This window comes from Halichoerus grypus, chromosome 7, assembly GCF_964656455.1.
Source record: "Halichoerus grypus chromosome 7, mHalGry1.hap1.1, whole genome shotgun sequence".
Taxonomy (NCBI): domain Eukaryota; kingdom Metazoa; phylum Chordata; class Mammalia; order Carnivora; family Phocidae; genus Halichoerus; species Halichoerus grypus.
Window position 1 is genome coordinate 112,271,041 of NC_135718.1, and position 15,586 is coordinate 112,286,626.

At 42.1% G+C, this 15,586-nt stretch overlaps 2 protein-coding genes across 8 annotated transcripts in view; one reads left to right on the top strand and one right to left on the bottom strand.

The window, feature by feature from the left end:
- Positions 1-3,256, top strand: part of NCF2 (neutrophil cytosolic factor 2) — a 29,837-nt gene extending 26,581 nt beyond the window's left edge. For both annotated transcript variants that reach the window (XM_078078072.1, XM_078078073.1), the window contains 2 exons: positions 256-433; positions 2,765-3,256. In XM_078078072.1, the coding sequence (XP_077934198.1) occupies positions 256-433; positions 2,765-2,877 (291 nt within the window). In that variant the 3' untranslated portion in view covers positions 2,878-3,256. The remainder of the gene's footprint in view (positions 1-255; positions 434-2,764) is intronic.
- A 1,073-nt stretch (positions 3,257-4,329) lies between these two features.
- The window catches only part of SMG7 (SMG7 nonsense mediated mRNA decay factor), an 88,748-nt gene continuing 77,491 nt past the window's right edge, over positions 4,330-15,586 (bottom strand). For 3 of the 6 annotated variants that reach the window (XM_036076429.2, XM_036076421.2, XM_036076440.2), the window contains 9 exons: positions 13,972-14,116; positions 13,102-13,481; positions 12,105-12,476; positions 11,184-11,333; positions 9,151-9,231; positions 8,492-8,651; positions 7,641-7,811; positions 7,376-7,521; positions 4,330-6,767 (listed from right to left, as the gene is read on the bottom strand). In XM_036076429.2, coding sequence (XP_035932322.1) covers positions 6,654-6,767; positions 7,376-7,521; positions 7,641-7,811; positions 8,492-8,651; positions 9,151-9,231; positions 11,184-11,333; positions 12,105-12,476; positions 13,102-13,481; positions 13,972-14,116 — 1,719 coding nt within the window. In that variant the 3' untranslated portion in view covers positions 4,330-6,653. The remainder of the gene's footprint in view (positions 6,768-7,375; positions 7,522-7,640; positions 7,812-8,491; positions 8,652-9,150; positions 9,232-11,183; positions 11,334-12,104; positions 12,477-13,101; positions 13,482-13,971; positions 14,117-15,586) is intronic. The other 3 variants (XM_036076456.2, XM_078078070.1, XM_078078071.1) reach the window with 2 other exon arrangements.

The window sequence follows — 15,586 nt, forward strand, 5'->3', positions numbered from 1 at the left end:
TTTTTCAGGATTACTCTAAGGTTTCTGTAAGATTTTAAGACTATCTATGGTCCTGCAGACCTTTTGGCTTCACTTATCCAACCATCCTATATTCCTAAAGTACACATTAGGTTTATGCTAGGGACTGATCACAGACTTGGCCTTTGTGAGTTTATATCCCAGGTGCTACATTGACATTTCACGGATTCCTTTAGTGATGCTCAATGTTCACTGGCCAAAAAGTTGAGGAAACTAACAGGCCTTTTACTATTTCAGGGTGACCAAGGCTTTCCAGATGAACCCAAGGAAAGTGAAAAATCTGAAGCTAATAACCAGACAACAGAACCTCAGCTTAAGGAAGGAGGCCAAGTGGTAGCACTCTTCAATTACGAGGCCACCCAGCCGGAAGACCTGGAGTTTCAGGAAGGGGACATAATCCAGATTATATCAATGGGTAAGTACTACTCCTGGATCATAGAAACTAATTTCCATGTGAGCAGCAGTAAGTTCAAGGGAAGAGAGGAAGAAACATTAATAACCTACAAGCCAAACTTTAGCCAGTGGTTTCAATCTCCTTCCTAGCTTTCAGCTGGAGGGAGCAGAACAGAGGGCTCAGCCTTTCCAATGGCAGGGAACCAACAAATGACAGACTCAGCTGACGTTTTGATCATTAAAAATGGCTGTGTTTTAGAAGGCATGCATTCTCATTCCCAGAGGGAGCCAATTGGAAGGTGGCTGGAATCATTTTGCCTTTGCACCAAGCCATAGGATACTTTCCTATAAACCACAGTTCTCTGAACTGATGTACTTTTTGAAGATGAGGGAAGAAGTGGGTAAATTTTGCCTTAAAAGAAGCTACTCGACATTGCTTTGTATCTCTGGTGACTTTCCTGATCCTGTTAGGAATCAAACACACTACAAATTGAAACAGTATTTTAAGTAGAGTTCTAATATAGTGCTTCTCAAACTTCAGTATGCCCAAGCACCCGTTTGAGAGTTAAATAAAATTCGCAGGCCCAGCAACCAGAGATTCTGATTCAGGTCTGGGGTGGGGCCTCAAATCTGCATTTCTAACAGCTTCCAGTGTGATGCTGATCTTCTGGCTTCCAGTGTGATGCTGATCTTCTGACAGAGAGAAGCACCAATTCTAACTCACAGTTTGACATAATCTTATTTCTCTTCTTCAAAACAAGAGTCCCATCAAAAGCTTTGTTCAGGGGCACCTGGTTGGCTCAGTCGGTTAAGTGTCTGCCTTCCGCTCAGGCCATGATCCTGGGGTCCTGGGATTGAGCCCCGCATTGGGCTCCCTGCTCAGCAAGGAGTCTGCTTCTCCCTCTCCCCCTGCTCATGCTCTAATAAATAAAATCTTAAAAAAAAAAAAAAAAAAAAAGCTTTGTTCAAACAGCAGAAATGTGCATTAGCAATGCAGAGTAGTGAAAACAAATTCCATTACCATCCAACAGATGAAGAAATGAGATTTTAAAGTTAATGGGGGTAGAGAGTATACAACTGTCTGGCAATTAACTCAAAATATGAGTAAGGAAATAAAGAAGCAGGGTACCCTGGCAGTGCCTGTCTTCTGACAGGGGACAGTAGGGCTTAGTAACTCCCAGCACCACTTTTTAAGTGTCAATATCAACCAACCAGCTACACTGTCCGGTGTTTGTTTGGGGGTGGGTGGGATGAGATAAAAACTAGAACACACATAGAAAAACCTTCTGGATAGAATTGGAGAGAAAAAAGGTGGCATATTCCTTCTGACTCTTGATTTCAACTCAGATCATTATCTCAGGGTCCTGGGATCTAGCCCTGTCTCGGGCTCCATGCTCTGCGGGGAGTCTCCTAGATTTCTCTCCCTCCCCCACCCCCCTACCCCGGCTCATGCTCTCTCTCTAAAATAAATCAATCTTAAAAAGAAAAAAATCGTAAGGAAAATACTTTTACAGCACTGTGCTGTATCAAAGAATCTGTAAGTGGACACTCACAGTTCAAACTTGTGTTGTTCAAAGATCAACTATTTTTTTAATTTTTTTGAGTGAACAGGGGTAGGTGCAGAGGGAGAGGAGAGAATCTTTTTTTTTTTTTTTTAAAGATTCTATTTATTTATTCATCAGAGAGAGAGCACAAGCAGGGGGAGTGACAGGCAGAGGGAGAAGCAGGCTCCCCGCTGAGCAGGGAGCCTGATGTGGGACTTGATCCCAGGGTGCTGGGATCATGACCTAAGCCAAAGGCAAACACGTAACCATCTGAGCCACCCAGGTGTCCCGGAGAGAGAGAATCTTAAACAGGCTCCACGTTCAGCACGGAGCCCAATGCAGGGCTCGATCTAACAACCCTGAGATTATGACGTGAGCCGCAATCAAGAGTCGGATGCTTAACCGACTGAGCCACCCATGTGCCCCAAAGATTAAGGTATTTAATTAATGGCATGTAGTCAGAATAAAGATTACTAACAGTGGTCAGGTAAAACTGTTATTAAAAAAATCCTGTCTCAAGATTTATTGTTCAATTTCTTTCATTTTTTTTTGTTGTTGTTCTGGCAGTTTTTTGAAAAATCTAATTGATTTTCTGTATTTTACTTCTCCGTTATCATATATAAGACAGAAACCAGTAAGATGGTAGAAGTCGTATGTTCACTTTTCCCTCAAATCACTTTCCGATATGGACTTTTCCCTGTTAGCACAATTGGGGGTGAAGGACTGCCAAAGATCTGTGTGGCATATCCAGATGAGATAATTCTCCTATACTGGTTTTAAAAGTCGATATATACATTTCCTTTTATCAGTGAATGAAGATTGGCTGGAAGGAGAGTGCAAAGGGAAGATTGGCATTTTCCCCAAAGCGTTTGTTGAAGAACATGCAACTACAGATTTGGAAAGCTCTCCTAGAAGAGTCTAGGATGTTCCATAACCTACAAAGTTGGAGAAAAGTAACTATAACCATTTGTGAGGTTTAAGAATGCCCCTGCAGTACACTGTAGGGAGACATCACTGTTCGGAAGTGTTAACTAGTCTACTTTTCCCACTGAAAATTTAACCCATTACACGATGACATGAGAACTTATCATGATGATGACCCTGGCGGGTGGGGTGGGGTGGGGTGAGTGGGTGGAAGTATCTGGAAGGGCATGAGGGGGTCTTCTAGGGTGCTGATAATGTTTCTTGCTCAGAGTGCTGGCTACCCAAATGTGTTCACTTTGTAAAAGTTCACTGAGCTGTACTCTTACTATTGGTGCACTTCTGTATGTGATACCTCAATAAAAAACTTACAAAAACAAGACACCGAGAGTACAGGCCCAAGGCTGAACTATAAATACTCGTATTCCTGTACCACGACAGTCACAGACTCCTCGAGCCTGAAGTAAATTTACAGGTAATTCAGATGGCAGACACACATAAAAATAACTTTCCTCTATTAAAAGTCTCATTGCTTAAACAGAACCTAGACTTAGTTTTCAATTCCATAGAGAATTAAAATACTAGAATCTCACCCCTTCATGCCTTCTCAGGGAGGGACATTTGTTAAGAGTTCAATACTGAGTATGTGATGTAAAGAAGCCGCATTCAGGAAGCCACTTAGTCAGGACTATCCTGTTAGTTAACATTTTATAATATGGACTATGCTAATATACATGAGAGAATGCTATGGTTTTATTTTGGTTATCATTTAACCAAATGGCTTGATTTTTTTAGGGTTAACTTGGGGTTAACAAATACTAGACCTTAGAACCTCGCCTTCATTTCCCTCCCTCTCTCCTTGTTGTACAGTACGTATGGCTTTGTAACCACTCAAGTGTGCAGGTGCTTGTGAAAAGCAGTTAGGAAATGATGTGTAGATGGAATCAACACAGAAGTTGAGAGGCTTGCTGACCAGAGTGAACACACAAACCGGCATGCCGTGGCACTGACCTCCAACCCACCGCTGCAGGCCCGGCAGGCTACCACTGGAAATTTTGGGCACAACTCAAAGAAACGCAACCTCAAAGCTAAGAACACTAATTACCATTGGGGCTGATCAGACTTCGTGATTTTTATAGACCAGAAAGAGAAACCATCTCTGCACTGTCCCACTGACAGTAAAAATAGGGATAAAAATGGAGGGCTGTTAACTTCTTTGCATAAGCCCATCTTTATTCATTAGATAAAATAATTTTGACAGTTTCTTTCACCCATCCCTTTCCATAATAATGCACACTGGTTTGGAATGCTACTGAAAGCATAAATAACCCTGAAGCATATTCAATTTCTGACCATCTCTGATTTCCCCTAGATGACTTCTAAGTAGTTTAAGTATTTGTTTTTCTAAGTAGGATATTCTTTTAGGTTAGAAAAGAAACAACGTACACACAGATCTGGTTGGAGAGAACATGGTTTAATTAAAGGCAAAGCTGATTTCAGCAGCTGCAGGTCTTGCACAGACAGACCGAAACAGAACAAAACAAAACAAAAAACAAAACAAAACAAAACAAAACACAAGAGAAAGTTTACTACACAAAACCAGTTTCTGATGAAGATTCTCCTCTCCCTCCTCATTACTCCACACTGAGGATGATAAGGCGAGGAACCCCGCCCCAAGAGTCAGAAAACATTCCAAACACCAAATTCTCATGCAGAAACAGGGCTGTAGATGGGATGTGGGCAGTACAGGGAGTGAGACAGTGAACCTGGCTAGCTCGTCTAGGGTGCAAGAATCAGGGACAGCTCAAACACTGGAATGTTGCAGCTGCCTGAATGCAGAGCTCAAACACACAAAGTGGGTCGAGGTAGTGGGGAAGGAGGCTTGGAAAGGTGGGGATGGGAGAGAGGCGGACACACAGGGAAGGGGCTGGAGAGAAGCACAAAGGGTTTCATATTGCCATTGGGTGGGGGGGTTTTCACCCTTTCAGACCTTTCAAAACAACAACAACAAAAAAAAACAAAACAAAAACAAAAAACCCCAAACACCATGTCAAACTTAAAGAGCAATAATGTAAGCATACGGGGCTCCAACCACTGTCTCTGAAGAGCAATGAGCATTAATCTCACCCCTTCCATTGCTGGGGTTGCCCAGACTCGAGTGACAACCGGGGCTCCTGGATGTGCTTTGCTCTGCAGCTGTCTTCCAGTTTGTAAGTCCCACACTGACTCCACACATTCACACACACTCCCCCTCCCCCAGGGAGAGCAGCTGGGCACGCGTGCATACACGTACACACACACACACACACACACACGAGAGAGACCTCCCAGAAACAGACCTTACCACTAGCACAGCAATTGGACATTTAGACTGTTTCCATAATTTCCCCTTAAAATATTACTTTTCCAGGAACTAACAGAAATGCTGTCCTTCTGTTTCTACACAAGAAAATTTTCAGTCCTCTTTCCTTCTAATAAATACCAAATAAAAGTTTATTTTCCTTTCTTTCGCCTTTTCCAGAATGGACTTCGTTGTGTTTTCTTCTGTGCATGATGCACACGTGTCCGTGTTGCCTTGAATTTCACTCTGAAAGTGGAGGTCGGGAGGCGCAGCTGGGCAGGGGCCTGGCCCGTCGTGCGCTATGCAGACGCCGCTGCTTCCTTCCTCCTCAGACTGTCTTTCGGGCCCCAACTGCTGGACCCCATGCTGTTGCTTCTTGGCGAGATGTTGTACACATTAGGAATAGAAACAATTATTGGCAGACAGCATAGGGTGGGAAAGGGATGGAGGTAGGGACAAGAGGAGGTGGGTGGTAAGCAGGATGGGGGTCACAAAAACCAATCAAACAAAAAATAACCACACTGAAAGCTTCTACCTATTAAAACGTGTCAGGCCACGAACGGACCAGCCTGCCTTCTGTGAGACTGCTTGCTATGCTACTGGAAAATGTACAGGAATCAAAAACATTAATTTAAAATCCTACAGCAGTCATCTGCCAGTCCAGCCCAGCACCACCACCCACACTGCATCCTCGATTGGGGCTCGAGCACCTACAGAGTGAAGGGCATTTCCTGCTGGAGTCTCCAGGCCAGAGGAGGGCCTGCCAGAACCTTCTGAGTGAAAGTTGAGGCCTTGGACTCTCCCTCATGGAACACGTCCACTGGCTGAAGAGGTCAGCTTCCCCATCCTGTCACCACCAACCTCTCGCAGGAGCAGTGAACGGGGCTTTCCTTGCTGCACACTGACTAGAAGAAGCACATCTGTGTGTGGAAGAATTCAGTGTGATATTTTACTACTGAGAGTAATAACAATAATAAAAGATGTTCAGGAATAATTTCAACTACATTCTCAGTCAGCAAAGCAATCATTAATGGATTCCTATTTTATTCCCCAAAGAGGAAAAAAGGACTGAGAAGTTCCCGTTGGCTTCTCCCATCTGCCTCCCCTTCTCAGCTTTCACTTCCCTTGTGGCTGGGGACATGCACGATGGAGAAGGTGAGAGGCGGTGATATCAGGTAACTGAGTGAGACAAACAGCAGTTCCTCTCTCCCTCCGGAAGGCCCCAGGGGGACGGAGAGTTCCTGATGGTTTTGTTCTTTTTGTTGCACTGCGGACATTTCGTGCACACTCAGCGCGCCGGTGGAACGCTTACACCCTCTCGACAGCAAGAAACAGAAAAGAGGGCTGCCACCTGCAGGGGACTGTATGGGCCAGTCCTGCAAACCCAACATGCCATGGTTTATGGAGCCTTCATTCCCAGGGTTGCCACTTTGGCCTCAATGTGGAGGGTTCATGGTGCTTTGTCCCCGCTGCTGTTTCTGCTTCTGCTGCATTAACAGCTGCTCCAGAGCGGAAGGTCCAGGGTGCATCATGGAACTGGACCAGATAGACTGAAAAACAGCCCAGAGCTTGTCAGCAGGGGTCAAATGCCTGGATGTCTGAAAGGGATCTGCTTCTCAATCCTCGCCAAATATAAAGGCATATATGTCCCAAGATCCCTGCCCCCTAAAAAACCCAGCTATTAGACGTTGTTGTAAGACTGTCTTCAAGACCAGTTAGTTCCCACTAGGATTATTTTAAACCAGAAAAAGTGAAATATTTACTAAAACTCAGGGCCACGTGGGACCACAGAATATTTACTATAAAGATTTTAGGCAAACAAAACATCTCTAAAATTAGATACCCTTCTTTTATTTGTTCACAAAAGGCTTAAATCAAACATTCCAAAATGAATCAGAATTGTCTTAACCTTACAATGCAACTAAAACCTTTGTTTCTGTCCCCCTTGAAGATAACTGCTTTATCACTAGTGAGTTCACAAATTAAAAAACAAAATTCCTATTCAAGAATCTTATAAGGTAGACCATGTTTCTAGGACTTTGCTAGATATGTGCTATGAATCGATCAACTCTAAGGGCCTAAGGAATAAGCCTGGCTATTTATAGGAACAAAAGCAGAACCACATCTCTCGTGGTTCTTGTTCCTAAAACCCACTCACCTTTAGGCTTTCCATGAGGACAGCAGAGGAATCCTCCATGGAGGGGCCGTGGCCTGTCCAGGTGCCACTTGGAGTGCTGGCTGGATGCCAACTGCTCTCAGAGGATGATGTCGCTGAGAGATAGTCAATGCCAAACCCACCCATGGCTAAGGATGCAAAGAGATATGAAGAATTCAAGATGTTCTGTCATTGCCAAACACCAAACACCAGAGAAGGACAGAGTAAGTGATTTCACTTTCACTAGGCAATGAAATCTGGATCTCACCTGGCTTATCAGTTTTCCACCGATCTGCAGTTCTCCTATCCCTGTTATCTGGAGTTCCAATGGGTCCAAAGTTGGAGAATGGAACAGAATTATGGTTGTGTGTTGGAGGGGAGCTTGGCAGGCTGCTTGGGTTAGAGGAATGAGGAGATTGGCTGGCTGGTGTTGAATGATCTATTAAATCACAACAACACAAGACATTAATAGATGTTTCACAAACAAACCAAGAACTGAAGTTTCCTATAGATCTGCTCACTTAAATTCTATTAAAGATAACCATGCAGCTTTGGGAGAAAGGCGGAATAAGGGCCCCCAAAGGGACTCTGCCAGATGCGCTAGTCTTACTGCACACATCTAAGGCATGGTCCTTGCTTTAAAAAAAAAAAAAAAGGAAAACCAGACAACTCTGGGCATGCACTATTTTGGCATTGCTGTTTCAGGTAAATATCTATTGGTCTTCTCTACTAGAAACAGAATTGCCTAATCTTAGGTATTACTATTAAATCAAACTCCATTTATAAAACAGGGATTAAAAAAAAAATCTCTATTTTAAAAAGTGCAACTTTCCCTGCAAAGAATGAGTATCTACAAACAAAACTAAGGAACAGCTGCAAATCTTAAGACAGAACCCACATTTTTCTCTCTTACAACTCTGCTGGTTGTTGAGGATGTAAAAAAGCTTTTTTAGTGGCACTTACTATGTGAACTGGCTCATCAGGCTTTTTTCCTATTTTCTTTCAGAAACTACTTTAAAAAAAAACCTACCATATTTATAATCACAAAATCATACTAATTCATCATCAATTTGAGTGAATAGGAAAGGCAAGGTCTGTAATTTAAAGACTAGTCAATACCTGAACTGGCAGGAAGTGATGGAGACCAGGGGGTCCCTTCAAAGAGGGAGTACAGTGATGTCTCCTGGGGGGCCAGCGATGGATTAAGTTCTGTTTTGGAGCTGGTTGTCAGGTTTTTCCCATATACCTCATTGAACACACTGTTATTAGGGTATCTTTCCTGAAAGACAATGACAAACAAGTTATAAACTCACTCCAAGGAAAGAGATTTAAGAAAATGTAATGTTCATGTTCTCAGATGCCTAAGCATCTTAAGTGTATCAAGCTTTTCTGGACAAGACAAACTTTTGAAGGCTTTTATTTCAGTTTCTTTTGGTTTTCCTGTTAAATTCATTTTCCCTTAATTTGCTTTCCCTCACTCTTTATTTTCTCTATCTATGTAAACCACCCAGATTTAGAAGTATGAATAATTCACTTGGCTGAACAACAGAGCCCTAAGGATTTCCATATTAATGAGAAGTTAAAGGGTTCAAACTTATAACATACAAGTATCTCATATACCCGAATCAGAGGGACAGAGGATAAAATAAAATGTCTGGAAGACACCAATATATGGAAGAGAAAGGAAGAGAAAAATAGGGGTATGGAAATAAAATGGGAAAGGATATACTAGCCTACTATATAAAAGCACAAAGCAGGATTCTTCACCGTCTACCCACCTGATTGAGAGAGAATCCGGTGAGGGACAAGAAAGAGGAGGAATGGGACATGAGCTCCGAGGGCTTCTCCAACAAGGATTTCTTCACAGTCCCGGAAAAAAAGGTAGTTAAATAAGGCTTCCATTTTCTTAATATTAATCTTTAAGATACTATACAATAAAAGTAGAAGACCACCATTTAAGCATACTTGTACGTACCCATCATGTACAATGTAATGGGTAAGGCTTCGAAGATGTGAATTAAATGTTAATACCATGACACCAGCTAAGTGCAAGTCAGACACAATGTTCCTGGATCAATACTTCTCATCTAGCACAGAAACCCTGGTAGGGACCAGGGACCCTGGAAAATGGCAGTTCTGAGTGTTTACTAGCAGGACCTTCAGGAATACCCTTATCAAGAGCTGCATTTAAAATACTCTCAAAACAAGATGCTGAGCTGATCTGGCAGCTTTTTCCCCCAATTTTTAAAACACTCACAGTAATGACTTAAAGCCTTTCAAATCCATTTGACAACGGAACTGGTTTTGTCAACATGATTCCTAAGCAGCTCTATTTGTGGTATATATTAAAATAGTTGCTGAAGTTGAACTTAACATTTATTGGCCCTAAGAAAATTACCAGGAAAAAAAGCTGAATCTCTGATGCTCACTGTCATTGAGTAGTTGGTCAACAAAGCATTTACTAAACACCTACTACATGCAAAGCACTTTCACACACATTATATCATTAACAATGTTATATACAGAAAGGATTACAGTTAAAGGTTTTTTTTGTAAACATAAAAAAAACCCCTAAACCACTCCCCTCCACGCCCACTTGTCCCACCCAGACGGAGGAGGGGCAAGCACTGCAGGAAGTCAGGGAGGAGGAAAGGAGTGGAGAGAGGGGCCATGCCCCCGGGGCCCTCAAGCCCTCAAGCCACACCGGTGGAGAAGCGGCAAGAAAGGCAAACACAGGGAGCCAACAGTTTCACAGTTAGGTTTTCCACAACCCTGAGGTGCTGTCACTGTGCTCTTGTAGTTTACGTTTCTAGGGAATCTTTTATTTCTCTAACTTGGGTGAAAAAGTAGGACGTCTCTCTGGCCACTCACCCAGGCAAATTCTGATGGGAACTTCAAGTGCCAGGGACGGCAGCTTCTGTCATGAGAGCCATACAGTTTTATTTCTCCTAATACTAACATTAATGCATTCTAATCTTATGGATGTTTTCTTGTCTCATAATTATGAGAAAGAAACAGCAAAAAAGTAAAATTCAGAATTGTTTTATGCTTTGTTAAGATGGAGTAAAGGGAGGGGAAAACTTCACAGCATATGTCTTTTCATGTTCCCCCACCTCAGTAAAATATAATATAAATATTGACGAGAATACAAAACGGCCATCCTCTGAAATGCAGAGTGATTTCTAGAGGCTGTTTTTAAAAGATACCACTAATCAATACTTAAGACTTTATTTCATGTCATCCTAGTTATTTATCTCTGTATTCACTCATCTACGGCACTCCAATAATGTTTATAAATAGAATTCTCTTCATTTTTACTCATTCTGTTTATGAATCTGGCTCTGAATTTAGATCCGGGCTCTCAGTTAACCAAACAGAAAAGAGCCACATACCGTTCAATAGTGTCACTAAAAAATCTAGAATGTATTTCATTTCATATTTTGAGTACATGAAGAAAAATCCACTGCTCCTAAGCAAGATCAAACGATCTTTGAAATTCCTGGGTTTAGATGGAAGTGCCACCTAAAAAGTAAGTTAATTTGCCAGGTTTGCATCCTGTGTGACCAGCCCTGAAGGATGCTTCTGGATAACACATATAACAAAGCTATGACTCTGAGCTTTATAACTATGGAGTCAGAAATGTTTTCCCATGTTCTACTACCATTTGACGGTTAGTCTGGGCAGTAAGGAAATAAATGGTACAATTCTGTAAAGAAGGAAAGCTCCAGAAAAAAGAAATCATCTATTCCAAGGACTCCAAAATCTCAGGGAAGCTGGGGTTAGAGCAAGAAGAATTATGTCAAATACATACAAAGAGGTTCCGTCCAGGAAGAGAGGCGAGAGGCCCCAGCAGAGCTGGGTAAAGATCAGGAGGGTTAGAAAAAATCAGCTCTTCCTCTTCCTCCAAGGCAGCCAGACTCTTTAACAGGTCCGGAGGAAGCAGAGGGGAGCCCTTGGGGTCCTAGTGACAGAAAGGATCACAGTGAGATGCAATAAGGGATGACAAAAGCACAAAGGGGTAAGTAGCATGATTAGGGGGATAAAAGCAACTCAGGTCAAGAAGAATTACAGCAGACAGTATTGAGCAAAGAAGAACAGGCTCTGAAACACAAGTAAAGTGACACAAGGACAAGGGTGCAAAAGATCAAGACAACAAAAGCAGCAAGAAACACTGACAAACATGGAGCCGAACATAAGAGGTTAATGCGGCCTGTGAGTAAAACAATGTGGTGGAGCTAACCAAGGGGTTAGCATATCCTGGGCTAACAGAGAAACAGCTCTTTTAAAAAATTACAGACACACCTGTTTCTCATGAATAAAGAGAGAAAGGAAGGGGAACTCCACTATCAAAGATAACTGGCTGACTCTGTTCCTCTCAGAAAGCAATTTGTTTCAATACGCAGTAAACCTATTTTTAAACTTAGATGATTCAGCCCAACTGAGAGGAGCTTTGTTTCAGAATGCTCTAACATGCTGTGATAAGAGATTTCCACACCATCTCTCTGCCAGACCATCACAGTTGCACATCAGTAACGGGATTCCTCAGCTCCCCCAGATCCAATCGGGCTGTGCAATTGTGAGGAGGAGGCCAAGAGCCACACCAGTCAGTCATCAGCACGCTGTGGCACTAATGGATCAGAGTGGCCTTTATAAACATCTACTTGAGAAATTCAAAAGATATGCAGCCCCAGACCTCTCTCCGCTGTGCCTGGTGACAGGAAAGGACACACACCTCAAATGGCATCCTGGGCACAGGATCCTGCTCTGGACGGAAGACTCCTGGCGACCGTTTGCCCCTGCGGTCCATATTTGCTTGCTGTGCCATTACAGCTCTGTTATCGGCCATGCTGTAAGAAGAATCCCAGTAGAATTCCGGGACCTTGACTTCTGAGGGATTATGGTTATATGGCTCCATGGGAAAAGGCTTCATTTTTTTCTCTAGAGGCTGCTGCTGCATTACAGGAGGTTGCAGTGACGGCTCAAACAGTTTTATGGGGTCTTGGGACTGAAGGTAGTAGGGCTGTTTCACAGGCATGATTTTCCCTAATGGGCCTTGAACCTGAGGGGGATTCCACAGCTGTTTGGAGGCATCTGCCTGTTGATACTGAAAAATCAGAGATGCCTGTCATCAGGACTAGGATAAAATGCAATGTTACATTCAATACTCAGGAAATCACAGAATGAACCTGAGAGATTTTACAACCAACGGAACTCAGCAGTCCTTTACCCTTTAGGTTTTTCAATACACAGAGCTTTCTGGGAACAGATGATGGGCACTGAACTCACGTTCCCTTTCAAGTCAATTACTTATGAGATTTAATGAACAAATGAGTGTGTGTGTGTGTGTTCCCCCTTCCTGCCTCAAGTACCATGGGGTTGACAATATATTTAAGAATGGTGTCCTATCCTTAACACCTCATTAAGATTATGATTCTATTTCCCTTCCGTAGTTAATGTTCAAATAGGAGAATTATTTATACAAAGTCCTTTCTACAACGTTGACAAGTAGCAGCAGCAAAGAATGGTACTTAAGATCTATTATCCTTTACAAGAGAAAGGAACACATGTGAAATTGCCTCAACAGCAAAGAGAATATTTTTGCATTCCCATAATCCTTACACAGCAAAAGCATCTGAAAGCCTAACCAGTATTTCTAGTGAATCAAACACTGAATAATTTCAGCCTTCCCTCCTTACTTCAGCTGCACAGTACCCGCGACTGTAACTTACCTGCTGGAATCCAGAGTGGTGAGGAGGGCTTTTCCCCAAAGCCGGCACAGCTTTTGTGGGGGATTGTTGCTGAGCTAGAGCTTGAACCTGCAACTGGCTTGTAGACTGTGCTGTTGGCTGAGCTGGTAAAGATGTAAGGGGTTGCTGGGAAGGTGGCTGTGGTTGTTGAGGTCCCTGGTTCATTGGCCCTGGTCCAGAGGGCCGTTGCTGGCTGTAAGGAATGTGGGACTGTTTCCCAGCTTGCACCTGGTTTCCTGCTGGAGAGTGAGCTGTAGGCTGAAGAAAGGTTCCTGGGACAGAAACACCAGCTGGGAAGGTGTAACCTGAGCCCATAGAAAATGCCACAGGAGGGGGAATAACATATGTGGGGGGCGGGAACCCTTCAAAATAGAAGAACACAGCAGCTTTAGTTCTAAAGGTACTTAGCAAAAGAAAGACAAAAATAAGTCATCTGAGGGGGACATGGGGTAAAGTAGAGAGGAGGTCCTCTAATAAATTATAAAAAACAGGGATCAACCATCAAGTGAGACTTATCAAGCATCAATCTTTAACTTGATTTCAAGAATTAAATTAGAGTAGTGGCTGCTATTTCTATCCACTGAAGCAACGGGAGTATTCTAAAGATGGTTTCTTAAATGTCAAGTTTAGTGATGGGAATTCTGCCATGATAACAAACATGCATTTGTATATAAACTAGAGAAATGGCTCAAAAATAACTTCATAAGCATTAGAGAAACGAGAACTTCCTCCTACCTTTTAACATTATGGTTTAGTAATATAACTCCAGTAGACTATAAATTATTCAATTAACAAGCAGAAACTCATACACAGGTAAGATTAAGTAGAACAAAGTATAAAATGTATATTTACCTGGCCGGCTGGGAAGAGGAGGGAAGGCTCCAGGGTGATGAATGGGGATGAACTGGGAGTTACTTGCTTGACTTGGGGTTTGAGTTACAGGTGTCTTCCTGGCTTCAGACACTGGAGTCTTTCTTAGTTCTGTCTGGGATTTTACCTATGACCAACAGAAGCAAAACTATAATAATCTGAAACTCAAATGTGTCAGAAAGAAGCACCTACTCTAAGAAACTATTTAAAACCCCATTATGTCAAAAAAAAAAAAAAAGCATATGAAGGTATTTAAATTTACCTAAATTAAACACGGGAAAATCGAAATAAATTATTTAATCGTCAATAAAAGATATAAGGGCTTAGTTTTACTAGTGTAATTATTTTCCTTTCACAAAATCATAAAAATACTAAATACGGAAAGGACCTGAAAGTTCATCTGTTTTACAAATGAGACACATCTCGCCAACAGGTTAAAAAACTTGCCTATAATCTTAAGCCACCTACTATGGACCCCAGGGCCCTTTATACTTGGATTCATTAAACAACATACATGAATTATGAATTAATAACAATGATTATTAACCCACAGGGGAGATACTTTGGTCCTCAGTTTAATTTCATATGGGCAGCCTTAAGCATACCAGTCAGGTATCCGCCCCCCAGGCTGACACCCCTTTAGAATAAATATGGATACTTTCAGCAGTAAGGAGCAGGCCCCGAGATCCTACACAATGAGCCACAGAGAATATGATGTCATCTGGGTTGCTCAAAATGAGTAAAATGAAGGAAAACAGGTGACATTTACAGAGACCTTAGGATGAGGTACAGAGAGTGGTAATATACTGACTCCTGTCAGGCTTTCTTTAATCATCTAGAAGTAGATTTAAGAGGGAAGAGAGACCAGAAAGGAGATTTTCAGTCTGGCCCTTGTTGGGAGGCAGTTGCAGAGAACGGAGGCAGAGCAGGCAGGAAATACTGGACTCATCCCTAAAACACTGGCCCTTTGGCTTTATAGTTCATTTGGTTTGTTCTTTGCTTTTCCCCAGCACCTCTCTCCTCCCATGCCTTTTCTCAATTTCTACCATGTTTTTCTCTGTTTCTCCCCCTACTATTAATCTTAAAATGCAACTATTATGTTATTTCTCTGTTTCCCCAAAAAACTCTGTAGGTGAAATACCCTGAAGGCACTCTTAATTTGCAAGCAGGCTTCAATAAGGGCCCTCATGCCTACTGCAAACAAATACATTTGCCAAAATGTACTAACAAATCAAATGGCTACTTAGGTCTTTGTTCAAACATTAATGGTATAAATGAAACCAGCACAGAGCAAAGACCTTTTCCGTTTATATGTAATCGTCTGTATCTCTTTGGAAAGGTTTAAGAAAAACAAAGTCACAAATAATTGAGCAGTGTTTACCTTTTCCCAGCAAGAGACTTAAATTCTTACTTTACAAATTCCCATGAGTGAGGATAACACTGAAGTGATATAATGCTACTGGCTGGGGCAGGTATAAATGCCAAGAAAAAGAGCCTCGCCTTTTTCCAAGAATATCATTTATTTCTTATAGTGAACTAAAAAAAAACCCAAAAAATTATAAGCCTTAATATATTCTTGGTTCTATTGGATCTATAA